Source organism: Carcharodon carcharias, chromosome 3, assembly GCF_017639515.1.
Source record: "Carcharodon carcharias isolate sCarCar2 chromosome 3, sCarCar2.pri, whole genome shotgun sequence".
Classification (NCBI taxonomy): Eukaryota; Metazoa; Chordata; class Chondrichthyes; order Lamniformes; family Lamnidae; genus Carcharodon; species Carcharodon carcharias.
Window position 1 is genome coordinate 171,244,737 of NC_054469.1, and position 20,844 is coordinate 171,265,580.

Consider the following 20,844-nt stretch of genomic DNA (forward strand, 5'->3'; position numbering starts at 1 on the left):
CTCTCTCATCCTTACGATGCTCCTTAAAACCTAGTTCTTTGACCAAGCTTTTGCCCAGCTATCCTAATACGCCCTTGTGTGGCTTGGTGTTAAATTTTGTTTGGTAATCACTCCTGTAATGTGCCTTGGGACATTTTAATACTTTAAGGTTCATTCTGTGGTGTATGCATTAGAGTCTCAAAAGGCTTCCATCTTAAAATCTTATAAAGCAACAGGCAAAAAAAATTGCAGATTGTTGTCAAGAGTATCACTAAAATGATTTTGTAATCAGAACATTACTACTTGTTATACTTACAGCTACTCACAAACTTTTAGTGGGCTTCTACATGATAATTAGAGAACCTTCCAGCATGATACCTGCTACTCGGGATCTGGAACCTCTGTGAACAGGCGAAGCAACATTGTATTTCTTCAACCAGTTAGATTGAAGAATCCTTACTGAGACATGCAGACCTAAACAAAGCTGCCTGCTATCTACCTGCTCCCCCGCAAATTTACCAATGGCCAATGGGCCAATTGAGGCCCTTAAGTAATATACTTAAGGGCCTCATCCAGCCACTGCCAAGATTTAACCTCCAAGTGGCCCGCCCAGCAGGTTTCTCTGTGCAAGCTGATGGCAGTCCGTTGGACCTATTGGGGGGCCCAGCTAAGGTTGTACCTCATCCTTTTCTTGTGGGGGGGGGGGTTGCCCTGCCCTGCCCCGCCCCGCCCTGCCCCGCCCTGCCCCATGCCCCCTCAAACCCCTCACCACCCCTCCAATCCTCACCCCTTGCCCCAGCTTGGCGTCAGATGAGACCCTCAAACACTTCCTAAACTTCCCATAGCAAAACTGGAGTCATTGGGAACCAAGGGGAAAAACTCCACTGGTTGAAGTCATACCTAGCACGAAGCAAGTTGGTTGTAGTTGTTGGAGGCCAGTCATCTCAGCTCCAGGACATCACTGCAGGAGTTGCACAAGTAGTGCCCTTGGCTCAACCATCTTCAGCTGCCTCATCACTGACCTTCCATCATAAGATCAAAAGTGGGAATGTTTGCTAATGATTGCACAATGTTCAGCACCATTTGCAACTCCTCAGATACTGCAGCTGTCCATGTCCAAATGCAGCAAGACCTGGACAATATCCAGGCTTGGGCTGACATGTGGCAAGTAACATTCGCGCTACACAAGTGTCAGGCAATGACCATCTCCAACAAGAGAGAATCCAACCATCGCCCCCTGATGTTCAGTGGTATTACCATCACTGAATCCCTCACTATCAACATCCTGGGGATTAACATTGACCAGAGACTAAACTGGGCTAGCCATATAAATACTGTGGCTACAAGAGCAGGTCAGAGGCTAGAAATCCTGCAAAGAGTAACTTACCCCCTAACTCCTCAAAGCCTGTCCACCATCTACAATGCACAAGTCAGGAGTGTGATGGAATACTCCCTACTTGCCTGGATGAGTGCAGCTCCCACAAAACTCAAGAAGCTTGACACTGTCCAGGACAAAGCTGCCCACTTGATTGGCACCTCATCCACAAACATTCACTCCCTCCAGCGCTGGCGCACAGTGGCAGTAGTGTGTACCATCTACAAGATGCACTGCAGGACTTCGCCAAGGCTCCTTAGACAGCACCTTCCAACCCCACTACCACTACCATCTAGAAGGACAAGGGCAGCAGATAGATGGGAACACCACCAACTGGAAGTTCCCCTCCAAGTCACTCACCATCCTGACTTGGAAATATATCGCTGTTCCTTCACTGTCTCTGGGTCAAAATCCTGGAACTTGCTCCCTAACAGCATTGTGGGTGTACCAACGCCACATGGACTGCAGCGGTTCAAGAAGGCAGCTCACCATCACCTTTCCAAGTGATGGGCAATAAATGCTGGCCCAGCCAGCGAAGCCCACATCCCATGAATGAATGAATAAAAAAAAAATCCTGATCCAGCACCGCACGCCTTTGTCCTGAAGTGCTGGAGAGCTGCCAGTCTTAGATTTGCCAGCAGCTCCCTGAGGCAGGACTTCCTGATCCAGAAGGGTGGAATCCTATCTCCAGCCTATTAATAGCTGATTGGCCATTAAATCTGATGCCTCATATAATTCAGCCCGAGCAGTTGCTGTCTGATTTACCATTAGTAATGGTGTGCACCGATAGCCTCACCATTATTTTAATGCAGAATCAGGGCCAACATGTTGTAACAGTGTTGCTATTATAATGCACTTCAGTTATTACTTAATGCCAATTAGACAGTATGTTCAGCGTTCATGTGACGACTGTTTCAGCCTGTTATACACCATTAGTAAATTTGATTTGTGTTCATGGAAGCCACCTCAACATCAAAATCCATATGATAAGTTTATGTTATGCATGTCTGTAACCTAAAGAATCTTTATTTCAAATTTGATCTTGTATCAAACCAGAGGGTTAATAAAATTTATGCCCTGGTAATAGACACCTTATATATGATTGGCATTATAATATGCCAGTCTTGAAACAGCATCCACTATTCTTTGTTGAAATCATATCTGAGTTTCAATCATATTAGGTTTAGTGCTGAAGTTTTACCATTTACATTTACATTTTTTGCACAAAAAGAATGTGTACTTTGTGATTCATAGCAACTAGTTATGAGTCACAATTAATCTAAGCAGTTGTTCAATTAATTTAACTTCAGTCAAGCAATGAATGCACAGCTGCACATTGTAAAATAAATTCCCTCTGCTGTTTCATTGCAATCAGACCAGCAAGAAGAATTAAAACCCATTCCACGTGTGCTATGTACATCTCTGGCATCAACATGTATTGGCTTTCTCTTGACATTAAAAAAAAACCTTTACTGAATAACACATATTTAAACCAGACATTATTTCCTAAGTTGAAGATGAACAACCCTTTTATGATGCCTTAACCTCAGGTCATATCATTAGATCTAGAACATTTCAGGTCTAACTGTCTTTGTACCACATTTAACTCATTTATATGCCGATAATTCAGAATGAAATGGATGTTACGAGTTTCATTTAAAATTATTAAAGTATTTTGGGGGAAAAAAGTTAATTTATAGCCGTTTTCAAAATAGTGGCCTTAACAAAAGCCAATTAACCTCTCCATTGCTTCTTCAAGATTATTGGCATTTAGTCATTTTTACTCTTAATATGATTTGTCTTATGACAGTGGATTACATTTTTACAGCACTACATGTGACTTATAAGACCTTAGCTCACTCCAGAGCAGAGCAGGAGTGCTGTACTGTCGGAGTTGCTGTCTTTCAGATGAGATGTTAAACTGAGGCATTGTGGGCTTGTTAACCAGGGCTTGGATGGAGTGGATTTCTTGAAATGTGTACAGGAGAACTTTTTAGGTCAATATGTAGAGGGTCCAACAAGGGACGGTACATTGCTGGACCTAATTCTGGGGAATGAAGCCGGATAGGTAGCTGAGGAGGTGGTGGGCGAGCATTTTAGGGATAGCGACCTCAGCATAGTACTGTTTAAGTTTGTTATGGACAAAGAAATCGACAAGTTGCAAAAAAATGTTTTGGATTGGGGGAGAGTGGATTTTAGTAAAATAAGGCAGGATCTGGCCAAGGTAGACTGGGAACAGTTAATTGTGGGGAAATCTACAGAGGAACAGTGAGGGGGTGTTCAAAAAGGAAATGGGGAGGGTACAGGCTCAATATGTTCCCTCTAGGATGATAGGAAGGAGTAACAAGCCCAGAGAACCATGGATGACCAGAGATACGATTAGAAGGGAAAGAGAGGCTTTTAGCAGGTACAAGGGAAGCAAATCAGCAGAGGCATTAGTGGAGTACAGACAGTGCAGGGTGGAGCTGAAGAAAGCAATTAGGAGAGCAAAGAGGGGATATGAGAAAGCTCTGGCTGGTAAAAGTAGGGAAAATCCCAAAATATTCTATAAGAATACCAAAGGGAAGAGGATAACCAGGGAAAGAGTAGGGCCCATAAGGGACCAAGGGGGCAATCTCTGGGTGGAACCAGAGGACATCGCTAGAGTGTTGAATGAATACTTCACCCAAGAGAATGAGGATGAAGGTATCGAACTCGGGGAGAGAGCTTGCAAAGTTCTTAAGCAAATTGATATAGGGAGTGACAAGGTATTGGAGGTGTTGGCAACTTAAAAGTGGACAAATCTCCAGGTCTAGATGATTTGTGTCCCAGACTGCTGAGGGAGGCAAGGGAGGAGATCGCAAAGGCTCTGACCCAAATTTTTAATTCCTCTCTGGTCATGGGCGAGGTGCCAGAGGACTGGAGAACAGCTAATGTGGTTCCGCTATTTAAGAAGAGTTGTAGAGATAAGCCAGGGAACTACAAGCCAGTGAGTTTCACATCAATGGTAGGGAAACTATTGGAGAAATTTCTGAAGGAGAGTATCTATCTCCTCTTGGAGAGGCAAGGTTTGATCAGGGATAGTCAGCATGGCTTTGCCAGAGGGAGGTCATGCCTAACAAATTTGATTGAATTTTTTGAGGCGGTGACCAGGTGTGTAGATGAAGGTAGTGCAGTTGATGTAATTTATACGGATTTCAGCAAAGCCTTTGACAAGGTCCCACATGGGAGACTTATAAAGAAGGCAAAGGCACATGGGACACAGGGTAATTTGATAAGGTGGATTCAAAATTGGCTTAGTTGTAGGAGGCAGAGGGTGGTGACAGAAGGATGCTTTAGTGACTGGAAGCCAGTGTCCATTGGCGTACCACAGGGATCTGTGCTGGGTCTCCTATTATTTGTCATTTATATAAACGACATAGATGACTATGTAGGGAGTAGGATTAGTAAGTTTGCAGATGACACAAAGATTGGCCGGATGGTTAACAGTGAGGTTGAGTGTCTTGGGCTACAGGAAGATATAGACAGGATGGTCAAATGGGCAGATAAGTGGCAGATGGAATTGAACCCTGAAAAGTGTGAGGTGATACACTTTGGAAGGAGTAGTTTGACAAGGAAGTATTCAATGAACGGCATGGCACTAGGAAGTTCTGAGGAATAAAGGGACCTTGGCATGTGTGTCCATAGATCTCTGAAGGTGGAGGGGCATGTTAGTGGGATGGTGAAAAAGGCATATGGGACACTTGCCTTATCAATCGAGGCGTAGATTACAAAAGTAGGGAGGTCATGTTGGAGTTGTATAGAACCTTGGTGAGGCCACAGCTGGAGTTCTGTGTGCAGCTCTGGTTGCCACATTATAGGAAGGATGTGATTACACTGGAGGGGATGCAGAGGAGATTCACCAGGATGTTGCCTGAGATGAAACATTTAAGTTATGAAGAGAGGTTGGATAGACTTGGGTTGTTTTCGTTGGAGCAGAGAAGACTGAGGGGCGACCTTATCGAGATGTCTAAGATTAGGAGGGGCATGGACAGGGTGAATGGGGAGCAGCTGTTCCCCTTAGTTAAAGGGTCAGTCTCAAGGGGGCATAAGTTCAAGGTGAGGGGCAGGAGGTTTAGGGGGGATGTGAGGAAATACCTTTTTACCCAGAGGGTGGTGACAGTCTGGAATGCACTGCCTGGGATGGTTGTGGAGGCGCGTTGCCTCACATCCTTTAAAAAGTACCTGGATGAGCACTTGGCACATCATAACATTCAAGGCTATGGGCCAAGTGCTGGTAAATGGGATTAGGTAGGTAGGTCAGGTGTTTCTCATGTGTCAGTACAGACTCGATGGGCTGAAGGGCCTTTTCTGCACTGTGATTCTGTGATTGCCTGCTTTTTCAGGTGGGCATAAAAGATCCCACTGAACCGTTTTGAAGAAATGGTGTCCTGATCAATATCTATCCCTCAATCAATATTACTAAAACAGATTATCTGGTTATTATCACATAACTGTTTGTAGTAGCTTGCTGAATGTAAATTGGCTATCACAGTTCCTCCATTACAAGTGACTACACTTCAAAAGTACTTCATCGACTGTGAAGTACTGTGGGACAACCTGAGATCATGAAAGGCACTATATGAAAATAAGTCTTTCTTTCACAATAATAGAGATACTAACGATAATTATTGCTGAAAAAAGGGACATGTCAAAGCTTTTTGTCTTGCACTCATCAGTACACTTTGCAAGAATACCAATATAAGTGGAAAACAACAATTTATACTGTATATGAAGAGATGCTGATTGGTTGGCAAGTGGACTCTGATTGGTGGAGGTGTTGCCATGGAGATTTCACCAATGATGGTGACTGACAGTTAACTGCCAAGCATTGTTTGAAATTTAAACCAGGCAGCTTGACCTTGATTGGACAAGCCATTGCCCTGAGAAATGAGTCAGTGAATGGCTGTCACTTGTTTTGTTTAGCTGAAACAGTGTGTACATGTTCTTGCTGCCTGCAAAGAACCAGGCCCTGTGTATTGATATGTGTAGCTTCCAGTACACGCAAATGCACCACACTGCAGGCCTGACTGACGATCTTAAATTGGTTGTCAGCGTAATACTTAGCACAATGAGGATTATTAAGGAAATGTTGTCCGATCATGAAATCACATCTAATGCTGGACACACTGTTTTGAGTTTAGCAAGCATGGGCTGGTTGAGTACGGTCTACCTTGCCCGTTGCGAGCAGCGGCTGGGACATGCTGTTTGATATAATCTGCCAGTCTTTGGGCTGTACGGCCTACATACCTAGCATCACACTGGCACTGAAATTCATATACCACATGACTAATTTGTTTTATGGGCAGAACATATTTTTGGCTTGATGGCAGCATCCTGCTAGTGGTGAATACTATTCGCGTTGCTACTGCATAGCAGCAGTGTGAAACAGCTAGCTTCACCTGTTGCTCAAATTTTTGAGATACCTTGCCCTTCCAGGGTAACCTGAAGTAGACTGGGCATTTTCGGGGCCGCAAGCGACGGCCTTAAGCCCGTTCATGAGTTTACATGGTGTACAGCGCAAAATGATCTGGTCAGGGTAGCCATTATCCTGCTGGGTGTCTTTGATGTGCCCTATTCCAGCAGCAAACTTACAAGGTGAGCAAATGGCTTGGGCCCTGCTTACAAGGTTGCTGATAAGACCAATCTTATAGTACGAGGAACTGTAAGAATCCCAATGCATATTGACCAGTGAAGGTAGGCTTGCAGTAGACCGTGGTAGAGAACCTCCCGGAAGTTTCCTCAACTAGTACATCAAGGAAGGAGAATTCATTTGACTGCTCCATTTCAAAGGTAAATTTGAGCGCAGGATAGAGTCCATTAAGACATGTAAGGAAATTATTATGCAGCTGCAGATTTAAATATAGCAAATGTAGCATCTACATATCGGAATATGCAAGGGGTAGGAGGTTACATACAAACAAGGAGTAGGCCATTTGGCCCTTCGAGCCTGCTGCACCATTTAATATGAGCATGGCTGATCTGATAGTAACCTCAAATCTGTATCCCCGCTACCCTTGATAACCCATCACCCCCTTGCTTACCAAGAATCTATCCACCTCTGCCTTAAAAATATTGAAAGACTCCGCTTCTACCGCCTTTTCAGGAAGAGAGTTCCAAAGACTCAGGCCCTTTGAGAGAAAGATTTTTTGCCACAACTCCATTTTAAATGGGCGACCCCTTATTTTTAAACAGTGACCTCTATTTCTTGATTCTCTCCACATCCACCTTGTCAAGACCCCTCAGGATCTTATATGTTTCAGTCAAATCGCCTCTTACTCTTCTAAACTCCAGCGGATACAAGCCCAACCTTTCTTCATAAGACAACCAGCCCATTCCAGGTATTAGTCTGGTAAACCTTCTCTGAACTGTTTTCAACGCATTTACATCCTTCCTTAAATAGGTTAACCAATACTGTACAGTACTCCAGATGAGTTCTCACCAATGCCCTGTATAACTGAAGCATAACTGTATAACTCTCTACTTTTGAATTCAATTTCCCTCTCAGTAAACAATAACATTATATTAGCTTTCCTAATTACTTGCTATACCTGCATATTAGCCTTTTGCGATTCATGCACTAAGACATCCAGATCCCTCTGCATCTCACATCACAGCTTTGCAATCTCATACCATTTAGATAAAATACTTCTCTTTTATTCTTCCTGCCAAAATAGATAATTTCACATTTTCCCACATTATACTCCATTTGCCAGATCTCTGCCCGTTCACTTAACCTATCTCTCTATCTTGTTGTAGCCTCCTTATGCCCATAAGACCATAAGACGTAGGAGCAGAAGTAGGCCATTTGGCTGATCAGGTCTGTTCCACCATTCAATGAGATCATGGCTGATCTGATAATCCTCAACTCCACTTTCCTGCCTTTTCCCCATAACCCTTGATTCCCTTACTGATTAAAAAACATTTCTATCTCAGCCTTGAATATACTTAATAACCCAGCCTCTACAGCCCTCTGCAGTAAAGAATTCCACAGATTATCTACCCTCTGAGAGAAGAAATTCCTCCTCATCCCTGTTTTAAATGGGCGCCCCATTACTCTGAGATTATGCTCTCTCGTCCTAGACTTTCCCACAAGGAGGAACAACCTCTCAGCATCTACCCTGTCAAGCCCCCTAAGAATCTTATGCTTCAGTAAGGTAGCCTCTCATTCTTCTAAACACCAATGAGTACGGGCCCAACCTACTCAACCTCTCCTCATAAGAAAAAAATCTCCACACCCAGGATCAATCTAGTGAACCTTCTCTGGACTGCCTGTAATGCCAGTATATCTTTCCTTAGTTAAGGGGACCAAAATTGTTCACAGTATTCTAGGTGTGGTCTAACTACTGCTTTGTATATTTTTAGCAAGACATCCCTATTTTTATACTTCACTCCCTTTGAAATAAAGGCCAACATTCCATTTGCTTTACCTATTACTTGCTGAACTTGTATGCTAGCTTTTTGAGATTCATGCACGAGGACCCCCAAATCTATCTGTGCTGCAGCTTTCTTCATTCTTTCTCCATTCAAATAATACTCAGCTCCTCTATTCTTCCTGTCAAAGTGCATAACTTCACACTTTCCCACATATTCCATTTGCCACATTTTGGCCCACTCACTTAACTCTGGGTCATCCTTATCACTTGCCTTCCCACCTATTTTTGTATAATCTGCAAAATTGGCAATAGTACATACATTTTCCTCATCCAAGTCATTAATATATATTGTAAATAATTGTGGCCCCAGCACTGATCCCTGTGGCACTCCACTAGTTACAGGTTGCCATCCTGAAAATGCCCTCCATATCCCAATTCTCTGTCATCTGTTAGTTAGCCAGTCCTCTATCCATGCTAATATACTACCCCCAACACCAAGGGCTGTTATCTTATTAAGTAGCCTTATGGGCGGTACCTTATCGAACACCTTTTAGAAATCCAACTATATTACATCTACTGGTTCCCCTTTATCTATCCTGCTTGTTACCTCCTCAAAGAATTCTAATAAATTTGTCAGGCATGACTTCCCCTTCATGAAGCCATGCTGACTCCGCTTGATTAGATTATGTATTTCTAAATGCTATGCTATTACGTCCTCTTCACAACTTGATTTCCTACCTATCTTGGTGTCATCAGCAAATTTGCCAACCATCCCATCCATACCTACATCCAAGTCATTTATATAAATTGTAAATAGTTGAGGTTCCAGCACTGATCCCTGTGGCAGACCACTCGTTACATCTTGCCAACCTGAAAAAGACCCATTTATGCCTACTCTCTGCTTCCTGTTAATCAGCTAATCTTCTATCCATGCCAGTATGTTACCCCCATACCATGAGGTTTTATTTTCCACAATAACCTTTGATGTGGCACTTTATCAAATGCCTTCTGGAAATCTAAGTACAGTATATCTACCTGTTCCCCTTTATTCACGGCACATGTTACTTCCTCAAAGAACTCCAATAATTTGGTTAAACATGATTTCCCTTTCACAAAACCACGTTGACTCTGCCTGATTACCTTGAACATATCCAAACGCCCTGCTATAGCTTCTTTAATAATAGCTTCTAACATTTTCCCTATGACAGATGTTAAGCCAATGCTAATTGGCCTGTAGTTTCCCACTCTGTCTCACTTCCTTTTTGAATAATGGAGTTACATTTGCTATCTTCCAATCTAATGGGACCTTCCCCAAATCTAGGGAATTTTGGAAAATTAAAACCAATGCATCAACTATCTCACTAGCCACTTCCTTTAAGACCCTAGGGTGAAGTCCATAAGTTATCCTTTGCTGTCCCTTATATCCTGGCCAATCTTCTGGCCTTCCACCTATCTTTGCACAATTATATACTTTTTGTTTAACTTTGATTCTACCTTTTAACCTTTCTAGTTAACCACAGATGGTGTGTCCATCCATTGGACTTTTTCTTACTTGTTGGAATGTATCTATTCTGTGTATTCTGAAATATCTCTTTAAATGTTCACCAATGCATCTCAGTTGACCTATACCTTAACCTAATTTGCCAATTCACTTTAGTCAGCTCTGCTTTCATGCCCTCATAGTTGCCCTTTTTGAAGTTTAAAAACATAGCCTTGGACCCACTCCTCTCTCCCTCAAACTGAATGTAAAATTCAGTTAAGGCCACCTAGGGGTGCCTTCACTGTGAGGTAATTAATCCCATCTCATTGCACATTACCAGGTCTAGTATAGCCTGCTGTCTCGTTGCTTCCAGAACGTGCTGTTCTAAGAAACTCTCCGGAAACATGCTATGAACTCCTCATCTAGGCTATCTTTGCCCATCTGACTTTTCCAGTCTATATGTAGATTAAAATCTCCAATGATTATCACCATGCCTTTCTGACTAGCTCCTATTATTTGTTCCTTTATGCTCCATCCTACCATGTGACTACTATAAGGGGGCCTGTACATGACTCCCACAAGTGACTTGTTGCCTTTACCATTTCTCATCTCTGCTCAAACAGTTTCCACATCCTGGTTTCCTGAACTTATGCCCTCCCTTTCTATTGTACTAATACCATTGTTAAGTAACAGAGCCACCCCTTCTCCTTTTCTTCGCTTCCTGTCCTTCCTAAATGTCCCATACCCTTTAATATTCCGGTCTCAATCCATGTTCTCCTATAGCCATGGCTCTGAAATGTCTATCAAATCGTACTTATTTATTTCAATGTGCGCTCTAAGTTCATCTGTTTTGTTTCAAATGCTTCATGCATTCAGAAACAGAGCCTTTATTTTTATCCTTTTATCCTTTTTATAACCTTAAGTCTCATCTGTTGATTTACTGTTGGATTTGTACTTTACCCCTTTCTGTCACAGTCTGTTTTTCATTTCCCATAATAATACCTTTCTCTTTTGCCTTGTCTCTACTCTTTGATTTACCACATCTTCCCAGATATGTACCCTTGCCCCCACTACTTAGTTTAAAACCCTCTCTACTTCCCTAGTTACGTGGGTCTCAAGAACACTGGTCCCAGCACAGTTCAGGTATGGACTGTCCCAGCAGTACAGATCTCACTTTCCCCAGTATTGGTGCCAGTGCCTCACGAACCGGAACCCAGTTCTCCCACACCAGACTTTCAACCACGTGTTCATCTCCTTAATCTAATTTGTCCTATGCCAGTGGCTCAGGTAATAATCCTGAGATTGTGACCTTTGAGGTTCTGCTTTTTAATTTCGTGCCAAGCTCCTCATACTGACTGTGCAGAACCATCTCCTTTGTCCTGCCTATGTCATTAGTACACCAGCATGGACCATGATGACTGAGTCCTTCCCCTCCCACTGCAAGTTCCTCTCCAGCCCCGAGCAGATATCCCGAACCCTGGCACTGAGTAGGCAACACAGCCGTCTGGACTCTCACTCTTTGCTGTAGTGAATGGTGTCATTTCCTCTGACTATACTGTCCCCTACTACCGCTACATACCTTGTAACTCCCCCCACTTAAATGACTTCCTGTACCACAATGCCATGGTTAGTTAGCTCATCTAACCTGCAGCCCCACTCTCATCCAAACAAGCCGAAAATACCTCAAACCTGTTGGACAATTGCAGTCGCCGAGGCTCCTGCATTAAGCCCTCTGGTCCCCCTTACCTGCCTCACTTGCAGTCACACCCTACGGTCCCTGACCATTGACCAAATCAGAAGACACTATCTTAAGGGGTGTGACACTTCCTGGAATAAGGTGTCCAGGTAACTTCCCTGCTTCCTGATATGCCGCAGTGTCTGCAGCTCAGCCTCCAGCTCAATAACTTGGAGCCAAAGTTCCTGCAGCTGCAAACATTTACTGCAGATGTGTTTGCCCTGGGTCACACCAATATCCAGAAGCTCCCACATCCTGCAATCGTAGCACGTCACCTGCCCTGCCATTTCCAATAGATGTTAATTAATTAATTAATAATTGCTAATTAATTAATTATAGTTATTAAAGCCTACACCTCCCAGTAGGTTTCGGCACTGCCAATAAACTTTATAATACTGATAAAACTAATAACACCAATTGCTGGTTTACCTGCTTCTTCTGCTGCACCCAAGTGGAAATCAAATATTGGAGGCTGAAAAAGGGTAGAAGAATAAAAACACCTCCACCCCATCCTTCACCGAATTCCCCACTGAACACACTTTACTTATTGCAGTAAACCATACCAAAGGCAGTTCCTTCCCCCTATGCATCGACTTCCCATTTTGAACCAAATTCCCAAATATACTCACTCGGTCTCTGTTTCACTCAGGCCGAAGTCTCCCCTCACTGACCGTGCGTCCCTTGGGTATCATTCCATCGAAGACGTGTTTCTCATGGAACCCAACCTAGATGTTTGCGAGAGAATCAAAGGCATCCTACAGGATGAGTAATGTGGTATATGAATTTCAGTGTCGGTGTGATGCTAGGTATGTAGGCCAAATGTCCCAAAGACTGGCGGATCATATCAAACAGCATGTCCCAGCCACTGTTTATAACGGGCTACCGACATTAGTTGTAATTCTGCAATTGTACAACATTTGCTAAATAATCCTCAGTGTATTAAGAATTACACTGACAACCAAGTGATTGTCAGTCAGGCTCACAGTGTGGTACATTTGCGTGTACTGGAAGCTACAGATATCTGCAGAAAGAACATGTACACACTTTGCACCTGTTTCAGCTAAGCAAAATAAGTGACAGCCATTCACGGACTCATTCCTCAGGGCGATGCCTTGGCCAATCAGGGCCAAGCTGCCTGGTTTAAATTTCAAATAATGCTTGGCAATTAACTGTCAGTCACCATCATTGGTGCATTCTCCATGGCAACATCTCTACCAATCAGAGTCCACTTGCCAACCAATCAGAGCATTCTTCATATACAGTATAAATTGTTGTTTTCCCCTTATATTGGTGTTCTTGCAAGGTGTCCTAACGAGTGCAAAACAAAAAGCTTTGACATATCCCCTATTTCAGCAATACTCAAGCTCTGTACTACCAAACGACAAATTATAATTATATCTGACTTGAAACACGTACTTTTAATGCATTTTAATGTTACACTGAGTTTTGTGTGATAAGATGGTTTTTTTTACTCAGGGCGTTTAGAAACCATAAAATTATCATCCCAAGTTCTTCCACCTGTTGGCAACCTCAAGTCACCTCTTATCTTAAAGCTTTAAATTGATAGGGCAATGTTGAGCACATTATACTTCCAACCAAATTGTTTTTACCAATGATTTGACTTTTTTTGTGTGCAGAGCTTTTCAGATTATCTTAACATTGTGCAAATCACTTGATACATTGGAGTCTGTTCAGAGAAGAGTGACAAGCATGATCCCAGGATTGAAAGCTCTAGGTTCCGCAGAGAGCTTCACAGAGCAGAATTGATTTCAAAGGATTTACAGGGATACAGCGATATGATCCAGTCCAGCTTTTTACTATGCTAGCTGGCAAAGATGACAACATAATCTGGCTATTGGATGTGGACTTTGAACACAGAACTAGGCATCCAGTTCAAGCTAAACAAAGCTCACAAGAAAGTAGAGATTGTGGGGTTTTTACCCAGCCAAACTATTTTTAGTTAAGAAGGAATGAAAATAAATGGTTTAATAAATAACTTTGTGGTAGAATTGGTATCTCTAAGAATAGAGGTGTTGGCTGAGATGATCAAATTCTCAGTGGGACAAATCAGTTAATGTACTGGGTCGACTTGAGATAGAAAAATTTCTGTGGAGGGCCTGATGGTGCAATTGCCTTTTCTCGTTCCATGTGTTAGGAATAATGTATAATTTTGAGTTTAATTTACACTTATATTTGTTTGTTAAGAAAGGTGGAACATGGTTTCAGTTTTATGGTTTCAGCCTGGAGGGCCTCCTAGCAAAAAAAGTCAGGTCTATGAATTTGTTTGTATGTATGCATATTTAATGAGATTTTACAATCCTTGATGTGAAGAGATGGGCTAAACAGGGGTTAGCAGTTTAATGATTTGGGGGCAAAAATGCAAAGTAGAAAAAACTGTGACATTGCCTAGCAACAAGGGCCCAGTGAGACACAGAGAAAAACAGAAAAGTTCAGAGTGTGTATGTCAGAGAGTGAAGGCAGAAGCTCTAAGCTCTCTGATAAGAAATACTACAAGACTGCTCAGAACTTAATTTAAGGAACTTGTGTATTTGCTCTGCAGTTGAAGTAATAGTGAGTTTAAAATGCAGTTTTGGGTGTCTCAGGGAGAGATATCAGCTGGGGAAAAAGTATCTAATAAATGCTTAAATGCCGGAAGAAAATCATTTGCAACTGGGCCAGCCCAAGCAAGAAGCCTTGGTGTTAAGTTAGTGGTAAATCTTCACTGGGCTTTTGTGTCTGTAAGGGTATTGCTGGGATAAAAGGAATTGTGAGAGTTTGAATTATTTTCTTGTGTTCGTATTGAGATCTTTCCAACCTTGTTGTCTCGTGTAATATAGTTCTTTTGTTTAATAAATGTTTTATTCTTTATGTTAAAAGTTCATCAGTAAGCTCCTGTGAATTTGGTTAGTAACTTATCTCCACGATTTCTAAAAAAAAGTTAGGATCTATCAAGCCAGGTTTCATTCTGGGATCTGACTTGTGGAGTATTAACATCAGCTGGGATTGTAACACATGCTTATACTCTAAGCTTATTGTTTCTTTACTCTTGTGCTAATCTCTGTGATAAGAATCAGGATGTCTTTGGAAGTAATTAGCATGTGATTTATTTACATGTTGGAAAAAATTGATCACCACTCAAAAAACAAAATAATTTGACAACAGAGCTGCATTTCAACTGCAAAATAATTAATATGAAAAGCAAACAAACATTTGGGACCTGCATGTACTGGCACAGTAGTGTTTTTGCTGTGTGCATATTGGGCCAAATTTTGATGTTGGGCAACTAATGGCATCTTCCTTTAGTTAGACTAGCTGCTACATGCATACGTTTTTGCCTATTAAGTATTACTGAAAGTGTGAGCTGATAACAATGCAGTGAGGAAAACGGTGTCTGTGACCTGAGTTAACAGGGCAAGCAACTGTGCATCTACTTAGTCAATCAGAATGAAAAATTGGAAATAAACAGTGGAAGGAATGAGAAGGCATTCTAAATTAGAATAGGTGAATTCAATGTTAACTCAGCTACAGAAAGAGAAATAAAAAGAGGGAAATGAGATAGGATTCAGTCAGAGCGATAAGACAGTAAGGAAAAATGAAATTAAGTTTAAGTTGCCTTTCTTAAAATGTTGCAACAACTTGAAGGAGTAATACTGCACACTTGTGGTTAATTTTCAGTGCCAGAGAGTTTGGTTGACAGTAATTAACAAATATCATGTCATAAAAGATAGTGATGCTTCAAATGAAGAGCCTTAACTTTCTGTGGCGAGTTTAATTTGTATCTACCACACAAGCACACAACTGAACAACATTCAATGTGATTCAGTGGTAAGATTGACAGCAAAATGAATTTCTGCAAAACTAACAGCAGAATGGCACAACTCGACAGCAACCTTTTGATAATGCCATTTAACCACATATCTGCTCCACTCTGAAGTTGCTGTACCATTTACACTTAAATAAGAGCGAATGCCTCACTGTTATTTTGACAGCAAAATCTGACTGATTGTGTAATTGATTTTTCTTTCTTTCTTTGATGTTTAGCTTCTTTCTTGGCGAGCTGGAGAAGTGCCTTGAGGATCCTGATAAGTTAGCTTCTCTCTTTGTCAAACACGTACGTTGCATTTTCTGCAAACAGAAAATATCTTCTTCCTTCCCATCCTTCCATTTTTAAAGGATGGTTAAAGTGCAGAAATCTCTTATTGTCATAGTAACCACAGGAAAACAATTATAGTCTTCATAAAAAATTCCAAATTTAGGTGGCTTTTCATTCCTACAGGAAAGTTTCTCTCACTCTGATGCCACAAAGTAAGGCCATTATTACTAATTAAGTATTTATCAGTAACAAGCCATAATGTTTAGTGTACTTTTGACATCCTATGATAGGTTTGCACAGATTTTAACAAGGCAAGATTGTAGCTCTCTTCTTTAAGTGTTTCTCACACAATGAAATATGCAGCAGGACAAGCATATTGCGTGAGTACTTACATAGTAATGCCAGCCAGCAGGCTTTCCTGAGAAATTTAGCAAAAACGCTAATACAATCCAAACCAAAAATATTTCCTCAAATTAGAATAACTAAGGAGAGAATAATTTTTGATATTTTTAAAAATGTACTTTCCAGTAATGCTGTTACTTACAACCTTTTCTATTTCTCCACTAAATCACAAAGGAGAGAAGATTGCATATGTATATAGTTTACTGTCAAAACAAGCCCAAATCAGAGTACATTGTGTCCGAATATATTGACACCTATTTTGAGGTGAGAACTTTGGAAATATTTTATTAAGTTTTAATTAAATATTATGTTCTTGAGCTTTGATGCTGATATTTGCTATAGACAGAGCTTGAACAAGCTCAGATTTAATATAATATTTTTTAAACGGCATATGTGAAACATTGAGCCAAATCTTCCGGTCAGGGTCGATGCTGAGCATGTTGACGCTGCCCTTGAGATTTCTGCAACCCGATCCTTTTACGATTTTTCAGTCGTATCTTGCGATCCCGGCTGAAGCAACAAAGAGTCAGTGCATCCTTTCCAGCGGTCGGTGGAGTATGGGTCAGGGAGTGTGGTCGGGTGAGTTAGTCGGGTCTGGTCAGGGGGTCAGCGTGGTGTTGGAGGAGTAGTCAGGTGCTTAGGTGGGGTGGTCGGAGCTAGTCGGGTCTGGTCAGACAGGTTGTCAGGTGGTCGGGGATGTGTTGGAGGGTGATGGTGGGGGGGTTGGTTATGGTGTTCAGTTAACTTATGCAGGCTGCCGCATATTTGGTTCAAGTCTCCACCCTGAGCTCAGGGTTGCAGACTTTCGTGGAGGGGTCCCAGGCAGCGCAAATCAGCCCCATCAGAAGTTTAAACTTCCTCAGGGTCCTGACATGCATCTCCCAGCTTCCGTCCCATCTCCAATAATCTGGAGACCGTTAAGATTTGGGCCATTATTTCTTTATTCTGTGCTTTTCTGTTTTGAAGTATTGTGGTTTGTATGTTGAGACAAAAATGATCACTTTGCATTATTTTGAGTATATGAAGTCCCTCACTTTGTTCCCTATTGCCCTTTCTTCCCCAGACCACACCATTGACTTGTTTCAAGTAGGTGGTTGTGGCTTTCTCTCTGGCCACTTCCAGTGCTGCACTGAACAACCACATGGTGCTTGATCAGCCTCAGAGCAATTGTCCTTCAGGCATTTCCTTCCCACAGTACAATAACTGAGATAAGGAACTCACCAGTGAGGCTGACGAACTTGTTGCCCATCTGTTGGCATTTGAACATGTTAAAGAAACTTTATCACTGCCTTGAATTATAATATTTACAAAAAGCTTCCAAGTATTATATCTGTGACATTTTCATGGTTATGTTTGTTTTACTGTGCATCTGCAATTAATGTTCAAGACTCCAAAGAAAATAGTGCACTGAGTGTAGTACTTAATGCAATTGAGATGGAGAAGACTAATACATGAGCAGCAAAAGCAATATCTCAATGAGACTATATTAAAAAAAAGATTTAAATCATACGTTTTAATGTAATCTTAAGGACGTAAAACAGCGACTTGGTCATCGACTGCAACTGACAGACCTGTTAATAAAACCAGTGCAACGGATAATGAAATACCAGCTCCTGCTGAAGGTTAGTACTTTATGGGAAGTCTGCAATTGAAAGACTGTTTTGTGCATTAAGGAAAATGTGTGCAACATACAAACATACGAAACAGGAGAAGAAGTAGGCCATTCGGCCCATCGAGCATGCTCTGCCATTCAATAAGATCATGGTTGATCTGTTCGTGTTTCGAGTTCCATTTTCCCCCCTACCCCCGATAACCTTAGATTCCCTTGCCTGACAAGAATCTATCTACCTCTGCCTTAAAAATATTTAGTGACCCCCACTTCCACCACCTTCTGAGGCAGAAAGTTCCAAAGTCGCACAATCCTCTGAGAAAAAATTTCTCCTCATCTCTGTCCTAAAAGGGCAACTCTCTGTCCTAAAAGGGCAACCCCTAATTTTAAAACAGTGACCCCTAATTCTGAATTCATCCACAAGAGGAAACATCCTTTTCACATCCACCTTGTCAAGACCATTCAGGATCTTATATACTTCAATAAAGTCACCCCTCACTCTTCTAAACTTGACCGGAAATAAGCCCAGCCTGTTCAACCTATCCTCGTAAGACAACCCTAGTGGGAAATCCAAGTATTGCACGTCAACAGGCTCCCGTCTATCCAGTGCACATGTTACTCCTTCAAAGACCTCTAATAAATTGATTAAACATTAATTCCTTTTCATAAAACCATGCTGACTCTTCCCAATGCTCTTGAGTTTTTCTAAGTGCTCAGCTATAATCTCTTTAATGATCAACTCTAACACCTTCCCTACAATAGACATCAAGCTAACTGGCCTATAGTTTTCTGTTTTCTGCCTCCCTCCCTTTTTGAATAGAGGGGTTATATTTGCTACTTTCCAGTCTGATGGAACCTTTCCAGAATCTAGGGGAATTTTGGAAAATTAACACCAACCTATCTACTATCTCATTCACCATCTCTTTTAAGACCCTAGGATGAAGTCCACCTGGACCCCGAGATTTGTCAACCTGCAGCTCCATCAGTTTGCTCAGTACTGCTCCCCTAGTGATTGAAATTTCACCAAGTTCCTCTCTCCCCTCCAACTACCAATTTACATATATTACTGGAGTCTTTTTTGTATCCTCTGTGGTGAAGACAGAAGCAAAATATTTGTTCATTTCACCCGCCATTTCCTTTTTATCTACAGTTTCCTCCCCATTCTCACTTTTTAGAGGACCAAGACTCACTCTACTTACTCTTTCCCTTTTTAAACACCTGTAGAAACTCTTGCTATCTGTTTTTACATTTCTAGCGAGCCTTCTCTCATACTTTAATTTCTTTCTCCTGATTAACCTTTTAGTCATTCTCCACCATTCTTTATATTCTGACCAATCATCTGTCCTATCACTCATCTTTGCACAGTTATATGCTTTTTCTTTAAGTTTGATGCTTTCCCTAACTACTTTAGTTAACCACAGGTCCTCCCTTTAGGATTTTTCTTTATAGTAGGAATATGCTTAAGAATATACTTATTCTGAATATTCTGAAATATCGCCTTAAATGTCCCTTTAAATGTCAAATGGAAACAACTCTGAATTTATTAAAATAATCATTTGACAATTAAAATTGCAAATACGTTATGCAATCTGCCTATGATGAGGGGAAAGTTGTTCACACAATGTTAGAAAAATTCATTTTAACTTTAATTAATATGGAGACAATTATCTGAAATTAGGTTCCTGGATTAACAGTGTAACATTGACTAATTCTATTTTTTTTTCTGTGCACAGGACTTCCTTAAATACTCTAGGAAGGCTGCTGTAGACACAACAGAGCTGGAGGTATTGTCTTAATACATCAGTGTCAAAATGAATACTTACCATGTCATGGAAACGATGTCATTATATAATCTATGTAGTATTGTTACATTTATCTATTCTACCCAGAGGACAACATGTTATTCTCAACTAGAGCAAGCTTTTATATTGCACCTTTAACATAGAAAAGGCACTTCACAGAGGCGTAATCAAAAAAAAATTCTTGTTGCTTTGAAGTGTGAATATTGCTGCTTCTTACATCTGTTGCATTTTTGAAAGACATACAATTTTGCCTTCCCTATGAACATGACTACTCGTATTTGTGCAGTCAGAGTTGACTGTGGATTTTTGGATGGTTAGCCCACATCCAACCTACATCATGAAAGCCCAGTTTTATTAATTGCTTTCTTTTGGGGGTAATGTGATATTTTACTTACTGGTACCTTAGCTTGTCAGAAAGTCTTGTGATGTATGGATATATTCATTCAGTAGGTGGCTTTGGAAAGTAAGTGTTATGTACTGTATGTCTTGTTTAGCTTGCCGTACTTTGCAAACCAGTGCACTGTGAGATCGCAAAATCCATTTTGTTTTGTTAGTTCAGTTGCTGAAGTAAACTAAATTAAAGCACAGTGTTCAACCACCTCCCTGCCTACGTGAATATTAATTAAAATTTTAAAAAAGTTATCAGCAGTACCAGTATTAAAATGTAACAAATTGGCGACAAGGATGACAGACCTTTGCGATAATGCCACTCGGAAAGCAAAAGTAAAGTGAGAGAACGATTAAAAGGAAATTACTAGTAAAACAAAGAAAGACATACCCAGTGATACTCCTGAAGCGCAAGTTCAAAAACACCAAGGCTCTGCAGAATTTTAAAAAACAGACCCGCCCAGAAAAGAATTGCTGCAGTTCTAAAAGTTTTGAGGGTTTTAAAAGAAAAAACGAGAGGTCCACAATCGCTAGGATCTTCTCCAGCTCGAAATGCACAGGAAAATTATTGGGAGAGTACTAGCTAGC

The 20,844-nt window shown here is 41.2% G+C and overlaps 1 protein-coding gene across 7 annotated transcripts in view; it reads left to right on the plus strand.

Annotated features, from left to right (window-relative positions):
* The window catches only part of LOC121275778 (triple functional domain protein-like), a 650,960-nt gene that overhangs the window by 568,592 nt on the left and 61,524 nt on the right, over positions 1-20,844 (plus strand). For 6 of the 7 annotated variants that reach the window (XM_041183384.1, XM_041183386.1, XM_041183389.1 and 3 more), the window contains 4 exons: positions 16,005-16,074; positions 16,633-16,722; positions 17,988-18,080; positions 19,801-19,851. In XM_041183384.1, the coding sequence (XP_041039318.1) occupies positions 16,005-16,074; positions 16,633-16,722; positions 17,988-18,080; positions 19,801-19,851 (304 nt within the window). Of the gene's footprint in view, positions 1-16,004; positions 16,075-16,632; positions 16,723-17,987; positions 18,081-19,800; positions 19,852-20,844 lie in introns of those variants that run through there. The other variant, XR_005942563.1, reaches the window with a different exon arrangement.